The sequence below is a fragment of the Oncorhynchus mykiss genome, chromosome 14 (assembly GCF_013265735.2).
Source record: "Oncorhynchus mykiss isolate Arlee chromosome 14, USDA_OmykA_1.1, whole genome shotgun sequence".
NCBI lineage: Eukaryota > Metazoa > Chordata > Actinopteri > Salmoniformes > Salmonidae > Oncorhynchus > Oncorhynchus mykiss.
Window position 1 is genome coordinate 35178583 of NC_048578.1, and position 24689 is coordinate 35203271.

Genomic DNA, 24689 nt, shown 5'->3' on the forward strand with positions numbered 1-24689 from the left:
TTCCCTGATTAGTGCACTACGTTTGACCAGAGACCTATGGCACACTATTCCCTGTATAGTGCACTACGTTTGACCAGAGACCTATGGCACCCTATTCCCTGTATAGTGCACTACGTTTGACCAGAGACCTATGGCACCCTATTCCCTGTATAGTGCACTACGTTTGACCAGAGACCTATGGCACCCTATTCCCTGTATAGTGCACTACGTTTGACCAGAGACCTATGGCACCCTATTCCCTGTATAGTGCACTACTTTTGACCAGAGACCTATGGCACCCTATTCCCTGTATAGTGCACTACGTTTGACCAGAGACCTATGGCACCCTATTCCCTGATTAGTGCACTACTTTTGACCAGAGACCTATGGCACCCTATTCCCTGATTAGTGCACTACTTTTGACCAGAGACCTATGGCACCCTATTCCCTGTATAGTGCACTACGTTTGACCAGAGACCTATGGCACCCTATTCCCTGATTAGTGCACTACTTTTGACCAGAGACCTATGGCACCCTATTCCCTGTATAGTGCACTACGTTTGACCAGAGACCTATGGCACCCTATTCCCTGATTAGTGCACTACGTTTGACCAGAGACCTATGGCACCCTATTCCCTGTATAGTGCACTACGTTTGACCAGAGACCTATGGCACCCTATTCCCTGATTAGTGCACTACTTTTGACCAGAGCCGTATGGTTGCCGTTAGGGATGTGGCCAGCTTCTCAATTTACCTGAGAGAGACTAGTGCTCCAGGGAACAGTAGACTAATCGACCCTCACCTAGTACACATCCTCCTTTCAGGGATTATGGATTAGAACAATACTACTGAGGATTTATTTTGAGATTTTTTTACTCTCTTTTGAATGATTGACTGGATCCATATTTCCTTGGAAGTAGTGAGTGGCTGTAGACTCCTGCCTGGCCGCCCGGTCAAGGTGTACGGAATGACAAGCAGTAGTCAGTGGCTGTAGACTCCTGCCTGGCCGCTCGGTCAAGGCGTACGGAATGACAAGCAGTAGTCAGTGGCTGTAGACTCCTGCCTGGCCGCCCGGTCAAGGCGTACGGAATGACAAGCAGTAGTCAGTGGCTGTAGACTCCTGCCTGGCCGCCCGGTCAAGGTGTACGGAATGACAAGCAGTAGTCAGTGGCTGTAGACTCCTGCCTGGCCGCCCGGTCAAGGCGTACGGAATGACAAGCAGTAGTCAGTGGCTGTAGACTCCTGCCTGGCCGCCCGGTCAAGGCGTACGGAATGACAAGCAGTAGTCAGTGGCTGTAGACTCCTGCCTGGCCGCCCGGTCAAGGTGTACGGAATGACAAGCAGTAGTCAGTGGCTGTAGACTCCTGCCTGGCCGCCCGGTCAAGGCGTACGGAATGACAAGCAGTAGTCAGTGGCTGTAGACTCCTGCCTGGCCGCCCGGTCAAGGCGTACGGAATGACAAGGAGTAGTCAGTGGCTGTAGACTCCTGCCTGTCCGCCCGGTCAAGGTGTACGGAATGACAAGGAGTAGTCAGTGGCTGTAGACTCCTGCCTGGCCGCCCGGTCAAGGTGTACGGAATGACAAGGAGTAGTCAGTGGCTGTAGACTCCTGCCTGTCCGCCCGGTCAAGGCGTACGGAATGACAAGGAGTAGTCAGTGGCTGTAGACTCCTGCCTGGCCGCCCGGTCAAGGTGTACGGAATGACAAGCAGTAGTCAGTGGCTGTAGACTCCTGCCTGTCCGCCCGGTCAAGGCGTACGGAATGACAAGCAGTAGTCAGTGGCTGTAGACTCCTGCCTGTCCGCCCGGTCAAGGCGTACGGAATGACAAGCAGTAGTCAGTGGCTGTAGACTCCTGCCTGTCCGCCCGGTCAAGGCGTACGGAATGACAAGGAGTTTATGGAATGTTTATGTCTAACTCTTTGAAGGGTTACTGTGTTTTCTCTTCCCCCCTCCTCCTTCTCCTCCTCTTCCTCCTCTTCCTCCTCCTCCCCTCTCCCCTCCTCCTCCTCCTCAGACTTATTCTATTAGCTTCAAGGCTGACAGGTTTACTTCTAAATAAATTACATGGTCTTGGATTTGATAAATTCATCTGGACAGATAAAATTGATTGATTAAACAGTAAAAAAAAAATCTAACATCTGAATTCCTCCGCCTAGCTGCCCCTCAGAGAAATGAGATGACTGATGCAGAGAAAGAGTCCCCTAGCTGGATCTGAGTTTTAGGATGAGGGAACAACACTCTCTGTGGTAGAAAGAAACTACTAAATGAGTCATACTTTGATAGCTGTATTTGATATTCAGTCTTCAAGACATCAATAACACAAACACTATCAGACAAACAACAGCTACGGAGTTTGTTTGGATCTGACATCTTATTAAAAGCTAAAAAACACAGTGTAGCGATGTGGTTTTCAATTTCAATCTACTTGTTTTATAGCCTGATCCCAGATCTGTTTGTGCTGTCTTGCCAACTCCTTTGGTCATTGTGCATGAAAAACTAGGTAAGCCAATGACCACAGGAGTTGGCTATACAGCAAAACAGATCTGGGACCAGACTACTTGTTTAACTGACTTTAATACAAGGATAACAGGCACCGCCCATTGGAAATGTTGTAATGCAGTGGCCTTTAAACCCAACAGTTACAACCTGGTGTGCTCTTGGGCCTGTTAGACGATAGATTATGTCAGACTGCGTTAAGGCATGGGGGAATAATTCCATTGTTCTGAATCTGATACACCCCCTTTGGCATTTTTTCCTATTTTATTGTTTTACAACTTGGAATTAAAATTGATTTTTTGGGGAATTCTATTATTTGATTTACACAACATGCATACCAGTTTGAAGATGCAAAATATTTTTTATTGTGAGACAAACAAGAAATAAGACAAAAAAAACCTGGAAACTTGAGAGTGCATAACTAAATAGGAAAAACGGCAAGGGGGATGAATACTTTGTAGAGCAACCTTTGCAGCAATTACAGCTACAAGTCTCTTGGGGTATGTCTCTATAAGCTTGGCAAATCTAGCCACTGGAATTTTTGCCCATTCTTCAAGGCAAAACTGCTCCAGCTCCTTCAAGTTGGATGGGTTCCGCTGGTGTACAGTAATCTTTAAGTCATACCACAGATTCTCAATTGGATTGAGGTCTAGGCCATTCCAAGACATTTCAATGTTTCCCCTTAAACCACTCGAGTGTTGGTTTAGCAGTATGCTTAGAGTCATTGTCCTGCTGGAAGGTGAACCTCTGTCCCAGTCTCAAATCTCTGGAAGACTGAAACAGGTTTCCCACAAGAATTTCCCTGTATTTAGCACCATCCATCATTCCTTCAATTCTGACCAGTTTCCCAGTCCCTGCAGATGAAAAACATCCCACAGCATGATGCTGCCACCTCCATGCTTCACTGTGGGGATGGTATTCTCGGGGTAATGAGGGATGTTGGGTTTGCGCCAGACATAGCGTTTTCCTTAATGGCCAAAAGCTACATTTTAGTCTCATCTGACCAGTGTACCCTCTTCCATATTTTTGGGGAGTCTCCCACATGCTTTTTGGCGAACACCAAATGTGGTTGCTTATTTTTTTCTTTAAACAATGGCTTTTTCTGGCCACTCTTCCGTAAAGCCCTGCTCTGTGGAATGTACGGCATAAAGTGGTCCTATGGACAGATACTCCAATCTCCGCTGTGGAGCTTTGCAGCTCCTTTAGGGTTATCTTTGGTCTCTTTGTTGCCTCTCTGATTAATGCCCTCCTTGCCTGGTCCATGAGTTTTGGTGGGCGGCCCTCTCTTGGCAGGTTTTTTGTGTTTTTTTAATAATGGATTTAATGGTGCTCTGTGGGATGTTCAAAATTTCTGATATTTTCTGATATTTTTTTATAACCCAACCCTGATCTGTACTGATCCACAACTTTGTCCCTGACCTGTTTGGAGAGCTTCATTTATGAACATTTGAACATCTTGGCCATGTTCTGTTATAATCTCCACCCGGCACAGCCAGAAGAGGACTGGCCATCCCACATATGCTCTCTCTAATTCTCTCTTTCTTTCTCTCTCTCAGAGGACCTGAGCCCTAGGACCATGCCCCAGGAATACCTGACATGATGACTCCTTGCTGTCCCCAGTCCACCTGACCGTGCTGCTGCTCCAGTTTCAACTGTTCTGCCTTATTATTATTCGACCATGCTGGTCATTTATGAACATTTGAACATCTTGGCCATGTTTTGTTATAATCTCCACCCGGCACAGCCAGAAGAGGACTGGCCACCCCACATAGCCTGGTTCCTCTCTAGGTTTCTTCCTAGCTTTTGGCCTTTCTAGGGAGTTTTTCCTAGCCACCGTGCTTCTACACCTGCATTGCTTGCTGTTTGGGGTTTTAGGCTGGGTTTCTGTACAGCACTTTGAGATATCAGCTGATGTACGAAGGGCTATATAAATAAATTTGATTTGCTTAGTGGTGTTGCAGACTCTGGGGCCTTTCAGAACAGGTGTGTGGATATATACTGAGATCATGTGACAGATCATGTGACACTTAGATTGCAAACAGGTGGACATTATTTAACTAATTATGTGACTTCTGAAGGTAATTGGTTGCACCAGATCTCATTTAGGGGCTTCATAGGAAAGGGGGTGAATACATATGCACGCACCACTTTTCAGTTTTTTATTTTTTAGAAGTTTTTGAAATAATTTTTTTCATTTCACTTCATCAATTTGGACTATTTTGTGTATGTCCATTACATGAAATCCAAATAAAAATCAATTTAAATTGCAGGTTGTAATGCAACAAAATAGGAAAAATGCCAATGGGGATGAATACTTTTGCAAGGCACTGTAGGCATGTGGGAATAATTATATTGTAGCAAATCTGATACACAGCTCATTCTTCTGTTTGGTCTGACTCCATGGATGTGTTGCAAATGGCACGCTATATAGTGCACTACATTTGAGCCTATTCTCTATGGGCTCTGGTCAAAATTAGTGCACTATAAAGGGACTAGGGTGCCATTTGGGACACATCCCTAATGATTTGAATCATTCTCAATACTCCCTCAGCATTAAATATGAACTGTTGTGTACTTGTAGAGAATACAAGAAAACAAAAAATGTCATATTTAACTGAGGCCGGCTGGCTCTCTTGCTGGTCTGAGAGGAGGGGGTTGAGGTGATGGTAAGGGTTCCTGTGAAAAGTGTTCGTCTAATCTATGAATGGATAATAAACACTTGATCACAATCATTTAAAAAAAAAGCAGTTCATTGACCTTCATGTGTCTCCTTCTCCTCCTGAAGCGCAGCAGTTCCTTGTGTTGCCGAGCAATGAAGTTCACAGCGGCGTACTCAAGCAGGGCCGAGAAGACAAACAGGAGGCACACAGCCATCCAGATGTCAATGGCTTTCACATACGACACCTGCAATTGGGCAGAAGGACACGGTGGTAAGCAAGAGGAGGACAACAACAACTACAACACCAACTGACCTTGGAGTCGAAGATAATGTACAGTACCATGTCTATTCGGGAAATTATTCAGACCCCTTGAATTTTTCCACATTTTGTTACATTACAGCCTTATTCTAAAATTGATTAAATTGTTTTCCCCCTCATCAATCTACACACAATACTCCATAATGACAAAGCAAAAACAGGTTTGTAGAAATTTCTGCAAAACTGAAATATCACATTTACATAAGTATTCAGACCCTTTACTTAATACTTTGTTGAAGCACCATTGGCAGCAATTACAGCCTTGAGTCTTCTTGGGTATGACGCTACAAGCTTGGCACACCTAATTTGGGGAGTTTCTCCCATTCCTCTCTGCAGATCTTCTCAAGCTCTGTCAAGTTGGATGGGGAGTGTCACTGCACAGCTATTTTCAGGTCTCTCCAGAAATGTTCAATCGGGTTCAAGTCCGGGCTCTGGCTGGGCCACTCAAGGACATTCAGATACTTGTCCCGAAGCCACTCCTGCGTTGTCTTGGCTGTGTACTTAGGGTCATTGCCCTGTTGGAAGGTGAACCTTCTCCCCGTTCTGAGGTACTGAGTGCTCTAGAGCAGGTTTTCATCAAGAATCTCTCTGTACTTTCCTCCGTTCATCTTTACCTCGATCCTGACTAATCACCCAGTTTCTGATGCTGAAAAACATCCCCACAGCATGATGCTGCCACCACTGTGCTTCCCCGTAGGGATGGTGCCAGGTTTCCTCCAGAAGTGAAACTTGGTATTCAGGCCAAACAGTTCAATCTTAGTTTCATCAGACCAGAGAATCTTGTTTCTCATTGTTTGAAAGTCCTTTAGGTGCCCTTTGGCAAACTCCCAGCGGGCTGCCACATGCCTTTTACTGATGAGTGGCATCCACAATAAAGGCCTGATTGGTGGAGTGATGCAAAGATGGTTGTCCTTCTGGAAGGTTCTCCCATCTCCACAGAGGAACTCTGGAGCTCTGTCAGAGTGACCATAGGGTTCTTGGTTACCTCCCTGACCAAGGCCCTTCTCCCCCGATTGCTTAGTTTGGAAGAGTCTTGGTGGTTCCAAACTTCTTCCATTTAAGAATGGTGGAGGCCACTGTGTTCTTGGGAACCTTCAATGCTGCAGACATTTTTTGGTACCCTTCCCCAGATCTGTGCCTCAACACAATCCTGTCTCAGAGCTCTATGGACAATTCCTTCGACCTCATGGCTTGGTTTTTGCTCCGACATGCACTGTCAACTGTGAGACCTTATATAGACAGGTATGTGCCTTTCCAAATCAATTGAATTTACCACAGGTGGACTCCAATCAAGTTCTAGAAACATCGCAAGAATGATCAATGAAAACAGGATGCACCTGACCTCAATTTCGAGTCTCATGGCAAAGGGTCTGAATTCTTACGTAAATAAATAATAATAATAATAATAAATAATAATTTTCAATACATTAGCAAAAATGTCTAAAAACCTGTTTTTGTTTTGTCATTATTGCCACGTGAGTTGCGGTGGGCATTCTATGTTGTGTATTCTAGGTTTGATATTTCTGTGTTTGGCCTGGTATGCTTCCCAATCAGAGGCAGCTGTCGATCGTTGTCTCTGATTGAGAACCATACTTAGGCAGCCTGTTTTCCCACTATGGGTTGTGGGTAGTTGTTTTCTGCGTCTGTGTTTTACTATACAGAACCGTTTCGGTTTTCATTTATTTCTATTGTTCTTTTGTATTCTGTGTTCAGTTTAATACATTTATTATGGACACTTACCACGCTGCGCATTGGTCCGATATTTCATACTCCTCATCAGAGGAAGAAGAAAATCTTTACAATTATGGGGTATTGTGTGTTGACTGATGAGGACTAGAATAAGGCTGTAACAAAGGTAACAAAATGTGGAAAAAGTCAAGAGGTCTGAATACTTTGTGAAGACACTGTATCTGTATCTAATAATCCTATGATCATTGATTCATTCATTTGATGTCTGCTACAAAGACAACATTTTACTTCAAACTCTAAGAACTGTCCAGTACACAGTAGTCTGTCTGTACGGTCAATTGGATTGTCAGGACTCTGCTCTGCCTGGGCTAGTGAGATAGAGAGATGTATGGAAACCACATCTTTGACCTGGAAATAGGGCTAAAGCTAGACTGGGTTGGCTTGTCAGTTCAGCTGAAGCTCACTGTATATGACAAGTAAATGACCAAGCTGCCCTGGAATGCAGTTTAGGTGGCATTACACAATGCATGGTTCACAAGACATTGTTCAAATGATGAAAGTCAGCTGCCCGAGACAGACAGAGGCAGACTGTTTTACTTTTTTTCCTGGTGTCGTTGGATTGTGGGATTTCTAGTCTTCCACACTAGATCAGATATTTTGATGTGTTTTTTTCTTGTTGTTGTTTTACAGTACTTGATACATTAAAATGTTTCATTCTTCATCTCTTCCTATTGAAAGTAGAGCACAACAACGGGGGTTGGATGATAATGACAGCAAAAAGTAACTTTTCCGTGGTGGCTAGATTTCTTGAGTAAAGACAGAGTAAAGGGTGACTGAATGTTGTTGTCATTCAAAATGGCCCTCTCTCCTCTCCTTCCCTCCCTGTCACCAATGCACCGAGTCAGTGAGGCGTGGAAGAGGGCGAGCAATCTGTGCTGTGTGCACCTACGCTCAGCCGTGTTGAGTGATCATTATTGTGACAGCTGAACTGCATACAAATCACGGTTCACTTGTTCAATTTTCCAGAGAACATGAATCACCTAATGTCAACAAACAAAATGGGAGGATACTTTTCGAGGACATAATTATAAAATCATAGTCCATCATGCAAAGTCCCTCTTCCTTTTTAATCTGAAAATCCCATTTTTCTCATGTTGACTTAAGTTTGACCATCTAGGACAATAGACAGTGTGTGGTTTGTAGTTAATCTAGGACAATAGACAGAGTGTGGCTTGTAGTTCATCTAGGACAATCCTCACCTTGGGGAGGGAGACTCGGGAGCCGGAGCTCTGTGTTAGGGAGTTTGTCTCACCTTGGGGAGGGAGGCTCGGGAGCCGGAGCTCTGGGTTAGGGAGTTTGTCTCACCTTGGGGAGGGAGGCTCGGGAGCCGGAGCTCTGGGTTAGGGAGTTTGTCTCACCTTGGGGAGGGAGGCTCGGGAGCCGGAGCTCTGGGTTAGGGAGTTTGTCTCACCTTGGGGAGGGAGGCTCGGGAGCCGGAGCTCTGGGTTAGGGAGTTTGTCTCACCTTGGGGAGGGAGGCTCGGGAGCCGGACCTCTGGGTTAGGGAGTTTGTCTCACCTTGGGGAGGGAGGCTCGGGAGCCGGAGCTCTGGGTGGTCATAGTGAGCACGGTGGTAATGCCCAATCCCACTCTGGCAGGTGCAGCGTCCATGTTGATCCAGAAGGACACCCAGGACAAAATGACAATCAGAAGGCTGGGGATGTACATCTGAATCAGGTAATAGCCCATCTGCCTCTCCAGATGGAAACGAGCCTCGATACAAGTGAACTTTCCTGCACAGACAGAGGAGAAGGCAGGGGTTCAGTATTGTAGAGGACACAGACAGAGGAGAAAGCAGGGGTTCAGTATTATACAGAGGACATAGACAGAGGAGAAATCAGGTGTTCAGTATTATACAGAGGACACAGACAGAGGAGAAAGCAGGGGTTCAGTATTGTAGAGGACACAGACAGAGGAGAAAGCAGGGGTTCAGTATTAAGGTGTGACACAAGATTAAAGATAGTTAAATAGGCAATACAGTCTATACTATGATATATTACAATATTATTACTACAATACAGTCTATATACTATGATATACTATGATATATTATATTATTACTACAATACAGTCTATATACTATGATATACTATGATATATTATATTATTACTACAATACAGTATATATACTGTGATATACTATGATATATTATATTATTACTACAATTCAGTCTATATATTATGATATGATATATTATAATAGTATTACTACAATACAGTCTATATACAGTCGTGGCCGAAAGTTTTGAGAATGACACAAATATTAATTGCTGCCTCAGTTTGTATGATGGCAATTTGCATATACTCCAGAATGTTATGAAGAGTGATCAGATGAATTGAAATTAATTGCAAAGTCCTTCTTTGCCATGCAAATGAACTGAATCCCCCAAAAACATTTCCACTGCATTTCAGCCCTGCCACACAGGTGTGAGTGTTGACGAGGACAAGGCTGGAGATCACTTTGTCATGCTGATTGAGTTCGAATAACAGACTGGAAGCTTCAAAAGGAGGGTGGTGCTTGGAATCATTGTTCTTCCTCTGTCAACCATGGTTACCTGCAAGGAAACATGTGCCGTCATCATTGCTTTTCACTTGAAGGGCTTCACAGGCAAGGATATTGTTGCCAGTAAGACCTAAATCAACCATTTATCGGATCATCAAGAACTTCAAGGAGAGCGGTTCAATTGTTGTGAAGAAGGCTTCAGGGCGCCCAAGCAAGTCCAGCAAGAGCCAGGACCGTCTCCTAAAGTTGATTCAGCTGCGGGATCGGGGCACCACCAGTACAGAGCTTGCTCAGGAATGAGTGCATCTGCACGCACAGTGAGGCGAACACTTTTGGAGGATGGCCTGGTGTCAAGAAGGGCAGCAAAGAAGCCACTTCTCTCCAGGAAAAACATCAGGGACAGACTGATATTCTGCAAAAGGTCCAGGGATTGGACTGCTGAGGACTGGGGTAAAATCATTTTCTCTGATGAATCCCCTTTCCGATTGTTTGGGGCATCTGGAAAAAAGCTTGTCCGGAGAAGACAAGATGAGTGCTACCATCAGTCCTGTGTCACGCCAACAGTAAAGCATCCTGAGACCATTCATGTGTGGGGTTTCTTCTCAGCCAAGGGAGTGGGCTCACTCACAATTTTGCCTAAGAACACAGCCATGAATAAAGAAGGGTACCAACACATCCTCCGTAAGCAACTTCTCCCAACCATCCAGGAACAGTTTGGTGACGAACAATGCCTTTTCCAGCATGATGGAGCACCTTGCTAAGGTAAAAGTGATAACTAAGTGGCTCGGGGAACAAAAATCGATATTTTGGGTCCATGGCCAGGAAACCCAGACCTTAATCCCATTGAGAACTTGTGGTCAATCCTCAAGAGGCGGGTGGACAAACAAAAACCCACAAATTCTGACAAACTCCAAGCATTGATTATGCAAGAATGGGCTGCCATCAGTCAGGATGTGGCCCAGAAGTTAATTGACAGCATGCCAGAGCGGATTGCAGAGGTCTTGAAAACGAAGGATCAACACTGCAAAAATGGACTATTTGCATCAACTTCATGTAATTGTCAATAAAAGCCTTTGACACTTATGAAATGCTTGTAATTATACTTCAGTATTCCATAGTAACATCTGACACAAATATATAAAGACACTGAAGCAGAAAACTTTGAGGAAATTAATATTTGTGTCATTCTCAAAACTTTTGGCCACGACTGTACTATGATATATTATAATATTACTACAATACAGTATATATACTATGATATTTTATAATATTACTACAATACAGTCTATATACTATGATATTTTATAATATTACTACAATACAGTCTATATACTATGATATAGACTGTTTTTCGGGGCGGCAGGGTAGCCTAGTGTAGCCTAGTGGTTAGAGCGTTGGACTAGTAACCGGAAGGTTGTGAGTTCAAACCCCCGAGCTGACAAGGTACAAATCTGTCGTTCTGCCCCTGAACAGGCAGTTAACCCACTGTTCCCAGGCCGTCATTGAAAATAAGAATTTGTTCTTAACTGACTTGCCTGGTTAAATAAAGGTAAAAAAAAATAAAAAAAAATAATATGATATATTATATTATTACTACAATACAGTATATATACTATGAAATAATATATTATATTATTACTACAATACAGTCTATATACTATGATATAATATATTATAATATTATTACTACAATACAGTCTATATACTGTGATATACTATGATATATTATAATATTACTACAATACTGTATATATACTATGATATACTATATTATTACTACAATACAGTATACATACTATGATATACTATGATATATTATGATATATTATAATATTACTACAATACTGTATATATACTATGATATACTATATTATTACTACAATACAGTATACATACTATGATATACTATGATATATTATAATATTATTATCTAATATTTTACTGTTGTTGCTGCTGCTGTGTTACGATCTACTGTTATCATTGCTGATATACTGTGACACATCATCTAATCTTTCTGTTCTGCATGTCTCAAGAACACAAAGAAGAAAGATAACTGAAGGCAAGGCAATGGCTATTCAAGCTCCCTTTCCACATGGCTGTGGGATAGCCTCAGTGCTATTCAAGCTCCCTTTCCACATGGCTGTGGGATAGCCTCAGTGCTATTCAAGCTCCCTTTCCACATGGCTGTGGGATAGCCTCAGTGCTATTCAAGCTCCCTTTCCACATGGCTGTGGGATAGCCTCAGTGCTATTCAAGCTCCCTTTCCACATGGCTGTGGGATAGCCTCAGTGCTATTCAAGCTCCCTTTCCACATGGCTGTGGGATAGCCTCAGTGCTGAATTGCCTGCTAACTGAATTATCTTCCCATTTCCCTGCAGTGTTGGACGAGACGGAGGCAGAGGCCTGGAGAGAACATCAGTTTGACAGAGTGGCTGTAGGTAAAGTACCCCCTACATTCAAATGTAACACACCACTATAGCTGACAGGTGTTATGTTGTGGTTGAACCCACTGCAGCTGACAGGTGTTATGTTGGTTTAATTCCAAACAGCACCCTATTCCCTATATAGTACACTACTTTTGACCGGGGCTCATTGGCAGTAGGGTGACTAGGGTGCCATTTTGGACATAACCCAGAACAGAAGCTAAAAGAGGGCATTATAAACTCATGATAGGTATCCTCTTTCTTTTTCAAGCTGACTGTGTGATGTAAGCACTAGGGGTGTCTTGTCTGTCAGAGTGGCTTTGATGCTCCAGATCGCTGACCAGCCATTTAATCAGCTTAGATCCATGGAAGACAGCTGTCTTTGTGTTGAAGACTTTCAATTCAATGTATTGTTTTGGATGTGGAGAGAGAGAGAGACATGGAGGGAGGCTACAGCGTCATTGAAATTGATTTACAGCAGTGATACACTTCAGGGCTTTTAAGTACACTCCATATTTTAAATCGATGGTCTCTCTATGATAGGGGGGTGTATGAGAGAGAGAGAGAGAGAGAGATAATCATATCAATCAAATCATATCAATCAAATCATATCAAAATTATTTCAAATCATGTCATACCATACCATATCATATAAAATCATATAAAATCATATCACATCATATCAAATCATATCAAATTGAAATTATAAAAAATGATATCATTCCATATCATATTAAATCATATCAAATCATATCAAAATGATATCATATCAAATGATATCATATTAAATCATAGCATATCAAATAATATCAAAATTATATCATATCAAATCATAGTAGAAAATAACAGTACACCTATTTTTCTTTCTATTACCTTTTGTGTTTCTCTCACTCCCTATTCTATTTTTTCAGTCTAGACTGGCTTTTAGTCTCTGTTTAGATTACATCTAGACTGGCTTTTAGTCTCTGTTTAGATTACATCTAGACTGGCTTTTAGTCTCTGTTTAGATTACATCTAGACTGGCTTTTAGTCTCTGTTTAGATTACATCTAGACTGGCCATTAGTCTCTGTTTAGATTCCATCTAGACTGGCCTTTAGTCTCTGTTTAGATTACAACTAGACTGGCCTTCAGTCTCTGTTTAGATTACAACTAGACTGGCTATCAGTCTCTGTATAGATTCCATCTAGACTGGCCTTCAGTCTCTGTTCTCTTCTGTTGTATCTGGAGTGTAACAGTGTGAGACTGATGAGGTTGAGTGGCCAGATGGTTTTCAGTGAATAACGGGGCCATTTTGGGACAAAGCTCTGATTGGTTTCGGTCCTTCCTCCCTTCTTTCTCCCACTCTGTGTTCCAGCGTTATGTGTCCTAATCACGCACCCTGTAATGTCTATGTTATGCTGTTCTCAGACAGTTAACAAAAGACCAACATAGAGAAAAATAGTTTAGTTTAACATACACCCCCCCCCCAAAAAAAAAAAAAAAAAAAAAAAATATGAGGTAGAGGTAGCCTGAGAGGTGAGAGTTTAGTTTAACATACACCTCCCCCCCCCCAAAAAAAAAATATATATATATAAATATGAGGTAGAGGTAGCCTGAGAGGTGAGAGTTTAGTTTAACATACACCCCCCCCCCACAAAAAAAAATATATAAATATGAGGTAGAGATAGCCTGAGATGTGAGAGTTTAGTTTAACATACACCCCCCCCCCAAAAAAAATTAAAAAAATAAAATAAATATGAGGTAGAGATAGCCTGAGATGTGAGAGTTTAGTTTAACATACACCCCCCCCCCCAAAAAAAATAATATATATATATATATAAATATGAGGTAGAGGTAGCCTGAGAGGTGAGAGTTTAGTTTAACATACACCCGCCCCCCCCCCCCCCCCAAAAAAAAAATATATATATATGAAATATGAGGTAGAGGTAGCCTGAGAGGTGAGAGTTTAGTTTAACATACACCCGCCCCCCCCAAAAAAAAATATATATAAATATGAGGTAGAGTTAGCCTGAGAGGTGAAGAGAGACAAACCAACCTGTGTTGTAGTGCTTGGTACAGTATCGCAGGTCTTTCTCCTCTTTCAGTATAAACTGAGGTAACGTCAGCCCGTCTGCTACCTGCACGGCTCCCTTCTCATCCCACTCAAATATGAGATCATTCATCGTATAGCCGACTGGATGGGAGCAGTTTGAAACAAGATCAGTATTACCACAGTATTACCACAGTCTTACTACCACAGTATCACAGTACATTCAAGCTGTTTGTAAGAGAGAAAAAAACAACATCATTATTGACAATGTGGTATGATGAAGGTTTAAATGCCTTGATCAACCAACTCTACCGTAGCTCCACAGTGTTCATACAGAAGCAATACATGTTGTTTTCATTCTTCACACCTGAGAACAATGAGTCAAGAAAAAAGACAATGCCATCATTTCCAAAGAGAGGAGGTGGGGAGGGAGAAGCCAGTGTTGGCTGGTTAGAGCAGGTTGGAGGAGGTTGGTCCCCCCTAACTCCCTCCCTGTCCCTTCCCTGTATCTGCTCTCTGCTGCTGGAGGGGCCTGTGTAAATCACTGGGCCTTTCATCATACTGTCCTCCAGACCAGGGACACATCCATTTCACCAACACAAAATAAATACTTTCCCCCTACCCTACCTGTGTGTGTGTGTGTGTGTGTGTGTGTGTGTGATAACTGTGTTCCTAAAGGATAATGGAATACTCACAACTCTCTAGCTGCATGATACAGGTCTGTACGTCCATTGGGAAGTTCTTCAAGTCCATGGGACAGGCCAGGACCAGTGTTATTCTGGTCACATAGAATAGAACACAACAGAACAAAACAGAACAGAACAGCATAAAACAGGAAAGACCAGAACAGAACAGACTGGCCAGGATCAGCGTTATTTTGTTAACAAGTTTAAATAGAAGAGAAAGGAATATAATGGAATATAATATAATGGAATAGGACAGAATGGAATAGAATAGAATGGAATAGAATAGAATGAAATGGAATAAGATAGAATGGAATAGGACAGAATGGAATAGAATAGAATTGAATAGAATAGAATGAAATGGAATAAGATAGAATGAAATAGGATATAATGGAATAGGATAGAATGGAATAGGACAGAATGGAATAGAATAGAATGGAATAGAATAGAATGAAATGGAATAGGATAGAATGGAATAGGATAGAATGGAATAGGATAGAATGGAATAGAATAGAATGGAATAGAATGGAATAGGATAGAATGGAATAGGATAGAATGGAATAGAATGGAATAGGATAGAATGGAATAGGATAGAATGGAATAGAATATAATGGAATAGGATAGAATGGAATAGGATAGAATGGAATAGAATAGGATAGAGTGGAATAGAATAGAATGGAATAGAATATAATGGAATAGAATATAATGGAATAGAATAAATGAAATATTATAGAATGGAATAGAATAGAATGGAATAGAATAGAATGAAATGGAATAAGATAGAATGGAATAGGATAGAATGGAATAGGATAGAGTGGAATAGAATAGAATGGAATAGGATAGAGTGGAATAGAATAGAACGGAATATAATATAATGGAATATAATAAATTAAATATTATAGAATGGAATAGAATGGAATGGAATAGGATAGAATGGAATAGGATAGAGTGGAATAGAATAGAATGGAATAGGATAGAATGGAATAGGATAGAGTGGAATAGAATAGAATGGAATAGGATAGAATGGAATAGAATAGAATATAATGGAATAGGACAGAATGGAATAGAATAGAATGGAATAGAATATAATATAATGGAATAGGACAGAATGGAATAGAATAGAATGGAATAGAATAGAATGAAATGGAATAAGATAGAATGGAATAGGATAGAATGGAATAGGATAGAATGGAATAGGACAGAATGGAATAGAATAGAATGGAATAGAATAGAATGAAATGGAATAGGATAGAATGGAATAGGATAGAATTGAATAGGATAGAATGGAATAGAATGGAATAGGATAGAATGGAATAGGATAGAATGGAATATAATATAATGGAATAGGATAGAATGGAATAGGATAGAATGGAATAGGATAGAGTGGAATAGAATGGAATAGAATAGAATATAATGGAATAGAATATAATGGAATAGAATATAATGGAATAAAATAAATGAAATATTATAGAATAGAATAGAATGTAATGGAATAGGATAGAATGTAATAGAATGTAATAGGATAGAGTGGAATAGAATATAATGGAATAGAATAAATGAAATATTCTAGAATAGAACGGAATAGAATATAATGGAATAGAATAAATGAAATATTCTAGAATGGAATAGAATGGAATGGATTGGGATCGAATGGAATAGGATAGAGTGGAATAGAATAGAATGGAATAGGATAGAATGGAATAGGATAGAGTGGAATAGAATAGAATGGAATAGGATAGAATGGAATAGGATAGAGTGGAATAGAATAGAATGGAATAGGATAGAATGGAATAGGATAGAGTGGAATAGAATAGAATGGAATAGAATAGAATATAATGGAATAGAATATAATGGAATAAAATAAATGAAATATTATAGAATAGAATAGAATGTAATGGAATAGGATAGAATGTAATAGAATGTAATAGGATAGAGTGGAATAGAATAGAACGGAATAGAATATAATGGAATAGAATAAATGAAATATTCTAGAATGGAATAGAATGGAATGGAATAGGATAGAATGGAATGGAATAGGATAGAATGGAATAGAACTTTCTAGAACACATCAGGTCCATAGGACAGGCCAGGATCAGTGTTATTCTGGTCACATAGCATCCATCATTAAACGAGGTAATAATGTTGGTAACACTTTACCGGCACTTATAACAACATGTTATATGCATGTGTACGCCTTTATAATGTCATATAATAAGGTTTATAGCATGTCTTCTTGTGTTATTGTTATAAACCACTAGCACAGCATTACAGGAGTAGCAGGGTAACATATTGTTCTAACTGCGGCTATATTTCCTGTCATGATGGCCTTTAATATAAAAGGTTACATTACACACCTCAGACATTCTTCCCCTCATGACAAACACCTTCCTGCTAGCCATGTATGTGAACCTCATCCCCAAACAGCCTGGTTGCATCTCCATGTTACTGTTCATACCGCGAGTATAGAAAACACCTTTAGAAGAGGCAGCCATTCATGCTTCAACCTAGACGACTGCTGTTACTTTTATCATGAGATAGGCAGGTGAGGAGCAGGTCTATTGGTTGCATTGCATTCATAGTTTACTCATACCGCAGTGTGATATCCTCACCGTTACACGACAAATGTTATTTATAAGGTTTATTTTTTCAATCAGAAAATACACTATGGCAGGTTCTCTTTAACACGGGGTCAGGTGAGAATCAAAGACACTGAGGCAGGTTCTCTTTAACACGGGGTCAGGTGAGAATCAAAGACACTGAGGCAGGTTCTCTTTAACGCAGGGTCAGGTGAGAATCAAAGACACCGAGGCAGGTTCTCTTTAACACGGGGTCAGGTGAGAATCAAAGACACTGAGGCAGGTTCTCTTTAACGCAGGGTCAGGTGAGAATCAAAGACACTGAGGCAGGTTCTCTTTAACACGGGGTCAGGTGAGAATCAAAGACACTGAGGCAGGTTCTCTTTAACACAGGGTCAGGTGAGAATCAAAGACACTGAGGCAGGTTCTCTTTAACACGGGGTCAGGTGAGAATCAAAGACACCGAGGCAGGTTCTCTTTAACACGGGGTCAGGTGAGAATCAAAGACACTGAGGCAGGTTCTCTTTAACGCAGGGTCAGGTGAGAATCAAAGACACTGAGGCAGGTTCACTTTAACGCAGGGTCAGGTGAGAATCAAAGACACTGAGGCAGGTTCTCTTTAACGCAGGGTCAGGTGAGAATCAAAGACACTGAAGCAGGTTCTCTTTAACGCAGGGTCAGGAGAGAATCAAAGACACTGAGGCAGGTTCTCTTTAACACGGGGTCAGGTGAGAATCAAAGACACCGAGGCAGGTTCTCTTTAACACGGGGTCAGGTGAGAATCAAAGACACTGAGGCATGTTCTCTTTAACGCAGGGTCAGGTGAGAATCAAAGACACTGAGGCAGGTTCTCTTTAACGCAGGGTCAGGTGAGAATCAAAGACACTGAGGCAGGTTCTCTTTAACGCAGGGTCAGGTGAGAATCAAAGACACTGAGGCAGGTTCTCTTTAACACGGGGTCAGGTGAGAATCAAAGACACCGAGGCAGGTTCTCTTTAACACGGGGTCAGGTGAGAATCAAAGACACTGAGGCAGGTTCTCTTTAACACGGGGTCAGGTGAGAATCAAAGACACTGAGGCAGATTCTCTTTAACGCAGGGTCAGGTGAGAATCAAAGACACTGAGGCAGGTTCTCTTTAAAACGGGGTCAGGTGAGAATCAAAGACACTGAGGCAGGTTCTCTTTAACGCAGGGTCAGGTGAGAATCAAAGACACTGAGGCAGGTTCTCTTTAACGCAGGGTCAGGTGAGAATCAAAGACACTGAGGCAGGTTCTCTTTAACGCAGGGTCAGGTGAGAATCAAAGACACTGAGGCAGGTTCTCTTTAACGCAGGGTCAGGTGAGAATCAAAGACACTGAGGCAGGTTCTCTTTAACGCAGGGTCAGGTGAGAATCAAAGACACTGAGGCAGGTTCTCTTTAACACGGGGTCAGGTGAGAATCAAAGACACCGAGGCAGGTTCTCTTTAACACGGGGTCAGGTGAGAATCAAAGACACTGAGGCAGGTTCTCTTTAACACGGGGTCAGGTGAGAATCAAAGACACCGAGGCAGGTTCTCTTTAACACGGGGTCAGGTGAGAATCAAAGACACTGAGGCAGGTTCTCTTTAACACGGGGTCAGGTGAGAATCAAAGACACCGAGGCAGGTTCTCTTTAGCGCGGGGTCAGGTGAGAATCAAAGACACTGAGGCAGGTTCTCTTTAACGCAGGGTCAGGTGAGAATCAAAGACACTGAGGCAGGTTCTCTTTAACACGGGGTCAGGTGAGAATCAAAGACACCGAGGCAGGTTCTCTTTAGCGCGGGGTCAGGTGAGAATCAAAGACACCGAGGCAGGTTCTCTTTAGCGCGGGGTCAGGTGAGCTCAAAGCGATCTAATGGGTTCATTTGATGGTGTCATGGTAAGATACGAGAAGGACTCTTCTCACTGTCTTCCCATGGCTGTTTATAAGGATCCAATTCCCCTCTGCCTGTCCAAGGGTTGAATACTAGGCTTGATAACAGATCAAATACACTGCAAACATGCTCACATTTTAAGGAGATCATTTTAGTTGTTGTTTGGATGTTAATGTATGTTTTGTTTCTACCATAAGCAATATAGAGACAAATCAGAGAGCATCTGTCAGCTATAGGTCTAGCACCGGGTAGACATTCATGTGTCAGCCATAGATCTAGCACCGGATAGACATTCATCTGTCAGCCATAGGTCTAGCACCGGATAGAGATTCATCTGTCAGCTATAGGTCTAGCACCAGACATTCATCTGTCAGCCATAGATCTAGCACCGGATAGACATTCATCTGTCAGCTATAGGTCTAGCACCAGACATTCATCTGTCAGCCATAGGTCTAGCACCGGATAGACATTCATCTGTCAGCTATAGGTCTAGCACCAGACATTCATCTGTCAGCTATAGGTCTAGCACCTGATAGACATGAATCCGTCAGCCATAGGTCTAGCACCGGATAGACATGAATCCGTCAGCCATAGGTCTAGCACCGGATAGTCATGAATCCGTCAGCCATAGGTCTAGCACCGGATAGTCATGAATCCGTCAGCCATAGGTCTAGCACCGGATAGACATGAATCCGTCAGCCATAGGTCTAGCACCGGATAGACATGAATCCGTCAGCCATAGGTCTAGCACCGGATAGACATGAATCCGTCAGCCATAGGTCTAGCACCGGATAGTCATGAATCCGTCAGCCATAGGTCTAGCACCGGATAGTCATGAATCCGTCAGCCATAGGTCTAGCACCGGATAGACATTCTGAGAAATTAACAAGACGAAGATACAACAAGAAAAGAATAGCATACCGAATACTATACAATACGTTCCCATTTTTTGAAATCCTTAGTAGCTTGTTGTCAGTCGTAACCTCATGGAAATTGGCGCCTTTTTCATTGGCGAAGAACAAATCAGGTTTCCAGATAGAGTCCAACATAGACGGGTCCAGGTCGAGAGAGTCATCGGGGTATTCACTATAGGCCAGCCTGGGGTCGTTCCATTGCTGCCTCAGGAAGATATTCACTCTGTAGTCCTGGGGAGAGAACAGTTCAATGTCAATCAGTGTATCAGATTATCAGAGAAAGGCCAAGCTATGTCAGTGCATTGCATCGCCAGGACTCAGGGAGGTTTGATTGGTTGATTGGTTGGTTGATTGGTTGGTTGGTTGATTGATTGGTTGATTGGTTGGTTGATTGGTTGGTTGGTAGATTGGTTGATTGGTTGGTTGATTGGTTGATTGATTGATTGGTTGATTGGTTGGTTGATTGGTTGGTTGGTTGATTGGTTGGTTGATTGATTGGTTGATTGGTTGGTTGATTGGTTGGTTGATTGATTGGTTGATTGGTCGGTTGATTGGTTGGTTGATTGGTTTGTTTGTTTGATTCTTTAATATAATCATTAATTTCTGGGATAAATGATTGCACAAGACATGGGGATCGGTTTCCAATTCTTTCGATCTTAAAAACCCTATGCATTTTTATTGAATAAAGCTTAGTTAAACTAAAGACTCTATGTAGGTTATTGGGCTTTCCAGGTGTAGATTGTTTATGCAAATCACGCCTGTCTGAGTAGCAGTAGCACTCTTAAGGCAGGAGATAAATAATGGTCCTGGTGGTTCATCATGTAAATGTCCTTTAGAAGACCCTTCAATAGAGCTGTGGCCTATAGGCACAACAGTCCACCGTAATTGTCAATTATTCTACAGAACGAGCGTGCCGTTATATCATCCCATAACGACCATTAAGCTGTCTAGGCTGTAATGTAGCGAGACATGATATATCAGTCGACTGAAGGGACAGCAGGTGACCTTTCCAATGGCAATCAACCACAACATTAGAAGGACATTGTCGAGCAATTATCTCACTACACACAGATAGACCTGTTTCGTTATTAGGGGAATTTTGTTTGAAAAAAAAGAAGAGTTTTTACGGAGAAAAAAAAGACAAACAAATGTAGAGTGTCATCTGACTCTGATTACAGAATGAGGTCTAGTCTGACTCTGATTACAGAATGAGGTCTAGTCTGACTCTGATTACAGAATGAGGTCTAGTCTGACTCTGATTACAGAATGAGGTCTAGTCTGACTCTGATTACAGAATGAGGTCTGGTCTGACTATGATTACAGAATGAGGTCTAGTCTGACTGTGATTAAAGAATGAGGTCGAGTCTGACTATGATTACAGAATGAGGTCTGGTCTGACTATGATTACAGAATGAGGTCTAGTCTGACTGTGATTACAGAATGAGGTCTAGTTTGACTATGATTACAGAATGAGGTCTAGTCTGACTCTGATTACAGAATGAGGTCTAGTCTGACTCTGATTACAGAATGAGGTCTAGTCTGACTCTGATTACAGAATGATGTCTGGTCTGACTATGATTACAGAATGAGGTCTAGTCTGACTCTGATTACAGAATGAGGTCTAGTCTGACTCTGATTACAGAATGAGGTCTAGTCTGACTCTGATTACAGAATGAGGTCTAGTCTGACTCTGATTACAGAATGAGGTCTGGTCTGACTATGATTACAGAATGAGGTATAGTCTGACTGTGATTAAAGAATGAGGTCGAGTCTGACTATGATTACAGAATGAGGTCTGGTCTGACTATGATTACAGAATGAGGTCTAGTCTGACTGTGATTACAGAATGAGGTCTAGTTTGACTATGATTACAGAATGAGGTCTAGTCTGACTCTTGATTACAGAATGAGGTCTAGTCTGACTCTGATTACAGAATGAGGTCTAGTCTGACTCTGATTACAGAATGATGTCTGGTCTGACTATGATTACAGAATGAGGTCTAGTCTGACTGTGATTACAGAATGAGGTCTAGTCTGACTATGATTACAGAATGAGGTCTGGTCTGACTATGATTACAGAATGAGGTCTAGTCTGACTGTGATTACAGAATGAGGTCTAGTTTGACTATGATTACAGAATGAGGTCTAGTCTGACTCTGATTACAGAATGAGGTCTAGTCTGACTCTGATTACAGAATGAGGTCTAGTCTGACTCTGATTACAGAATGAGGTCTGGTCTGACTATGATTACAGAATGAGGTCTAGTCTGACTCTGATTACAGAATGAGGTCTAGTCTGACTCTGATTACAGAATGAGGTCTGGTCTGACTATGATTACAGAATGAGGTCTAGTCTGACTCTGATTACAGAATGAGGTCTAGTCTGACTCTGATTACAGAATGATGTCTGGTCTGACTATGATTACAGAATGAGGTCTAGTCTGACTCTGATTACAGAATGAGGTCTAGTCTGACTCTGATTACAGAATGAGGTCTAGTCTGACTCTGATTACAGAATGAGGTCTAGTCTGACTCTGATTACAGAATGAGGTCTGGTCTGACTATGATTACAGAATGAGGTATAGTCTGACTGTGATTAAAGAATGAGGTCGAGTCTGACTATGATTACAGAATGAGGTCTGGTCTGACTATGATTACAGAATGAGGTCTAGTCTGACTGTGATTACAGAATGAGGTCTAGTTTGACTATGATTACAGAATGAGGTCTAGTCTGACTCTTGATTACAGAATGAGGTCTAGTCTGACTCTGATTACAGAATGAGGTCTAGTCTGACTCTGATTACAGAATGATGTCTGGTCTGACTATGATTACAGAATGAGGTCTAGTCTGACTGTGATTACAGAATGAGGTCTAGTCTGACTATGATTACAGAATGAGGTCTGGTCTGACTATGATTACAGAATGAGGTCTAGTCTGACTGTGATTACAGAATGAGGTCTAGTTTGACTATGATTACAGAATGAGGTCTAGTCTGACTCTGATTACAGAATGAGGTCTAGTCTGACTCTGATTACAGAATGAGGTCTAGTCTGACTCTGATTACAGAATGAGGTCTGGTCTGACTATGATTACAGAATGAGGTCTAGTCTGACTCTGATTACAGAATGAGGTCTAGTCTGACTCTGATTACAGAATGAGGTCTGGTCTGACTATGATTACAGAATGAGGTCTAGTCTGACTCTGATTACAGAATGAGGTCTAGTCTGACTCTGATTACAGAATGAGGTCTAGTCTGACTCTGATTACAGAATGAGGTCTAGTCTGACTCTGATTACAGAATGAGGTCTAGTCTGACTGTGATTACAGAATGAGGTCTGGTCTGACTCTGATTACAGAATGAGGTCTAGTCTGACTCTGATTACAGAATGAGGTCTAGTCTGACTATGATTACAGAATGAGGTCTAGTCTGACTCTGATTACAGAATGAGGTCTAGTCTGACTCTGATTAAAGAATGAGGTCTAGTCTGACTATGATTACAGAATGAGGTCTAGTCTGACTATGATTACAGAATGAGGTCTAGTCTGACTCTGATTACAGAATGAGGTCTAGTCTGACTCTGATTACAGAATGAGGTCTAGTCTGACTCTGATTACAGAATGAGGTCTAGTCTGACTATGATTACAGAATGAGGTCTAGTCTGACTATGATTACAGAATGAGGTCTAGTCTGACTATGATTACAGAATGAGGTCTGGTCTGACTATGATTACAGAATCAGGTCTAGTCTGACTATGATTACAGAATGAGGTCTAGTCTGACTATGATTACAGAATGAGGTCTAGTCTGACTATGATTACAGAATGAGGTCTAGTCTGACTATGATTACAGAATGAGGTCTAGTCTGACTATGATTACAGAATGAGGTCTTCGTAGACCTTTTCATTATTTAAAATAGCAGCAATCTAGATTCTAAACACACAGGTGGAATATAAAAATATCCCCCCAACAAAGGATAAAATAAAGTAAATGTCAGAGTCGAGGCCGTTTTGGCTCCAGGTAGAACCATTTTAGGTTCCATGTTCTATCGGGAATCAACAAGGGTTCTTAAAAGGGTTCTCCAATTGGGGAACAGCCCAAAAAAACTTTTTAGGTTCTAGATAGCACCTTTTTTTCTAAAAGTGTAGAGACCATGGGAGTTGAGCTACTACAGACACATGCAGCAGCCATTCGACCAAGAATAGATTTGCAATGTCCAAATGGCACCCTATTCCCTATTTTAGTGCACTACTTTTGACCAGGGCCCTATGAGGGTGCCATTTGTGATGAAGTCTATCTATCATCTACCTCAGTAGTCTTGCAGATGGAGAGAGGTTGCAGACTGGGAAACACTGCTAGTTTACCACAGGGGCATTCATTAGGCCTTGGTTTGTTGCCAACATAGAAATATAATTACTAGAACAGGAAATCCCCTGTTCAAGTCAATGTTTGGTGATGGGTGAATGGGC

At 41.8% G+C, this 24689-nt stretch overlaps 1 protein-coding gene across 5 annotated transcripts in view; it reads right to left on the minus strand.

Moving 5' to 3' along the window:
* glra1 (glycine receptor, alpha 1) overlaps window positions 1–24689 on the minus strand; it is a 109266-nt gene that overhangs the window by 19968 nt on the left and 64609 nt on the right. For all 5 annotated transcript variants that reach the window (XM_036943410.1, XM_036943408.1, XM_036943413.1 and 2 more), the window contains 5 exons: window positions 20232–20455; window positions 14853–14935; window positions 14164–14301; window positions 8720–8934; window positions 5233–5379 (listed from right to left, as the gene is read on the minus strand). In XM_036943410.1, the coding sequence (XP_036799305.1) occupies window positions 5233–5379; window positions 8720–8934; window positions 14164–14301; window positions 14853–14935; window positions 20232–20455 (807 nt within the window). The remainder of the gene's footprint in view (window positions 1–5232; window positions 5380–8719; window positions 8935–14163; window positions 14302–14852; window positions 14936–20231; window positions 20456–24689) is intronic.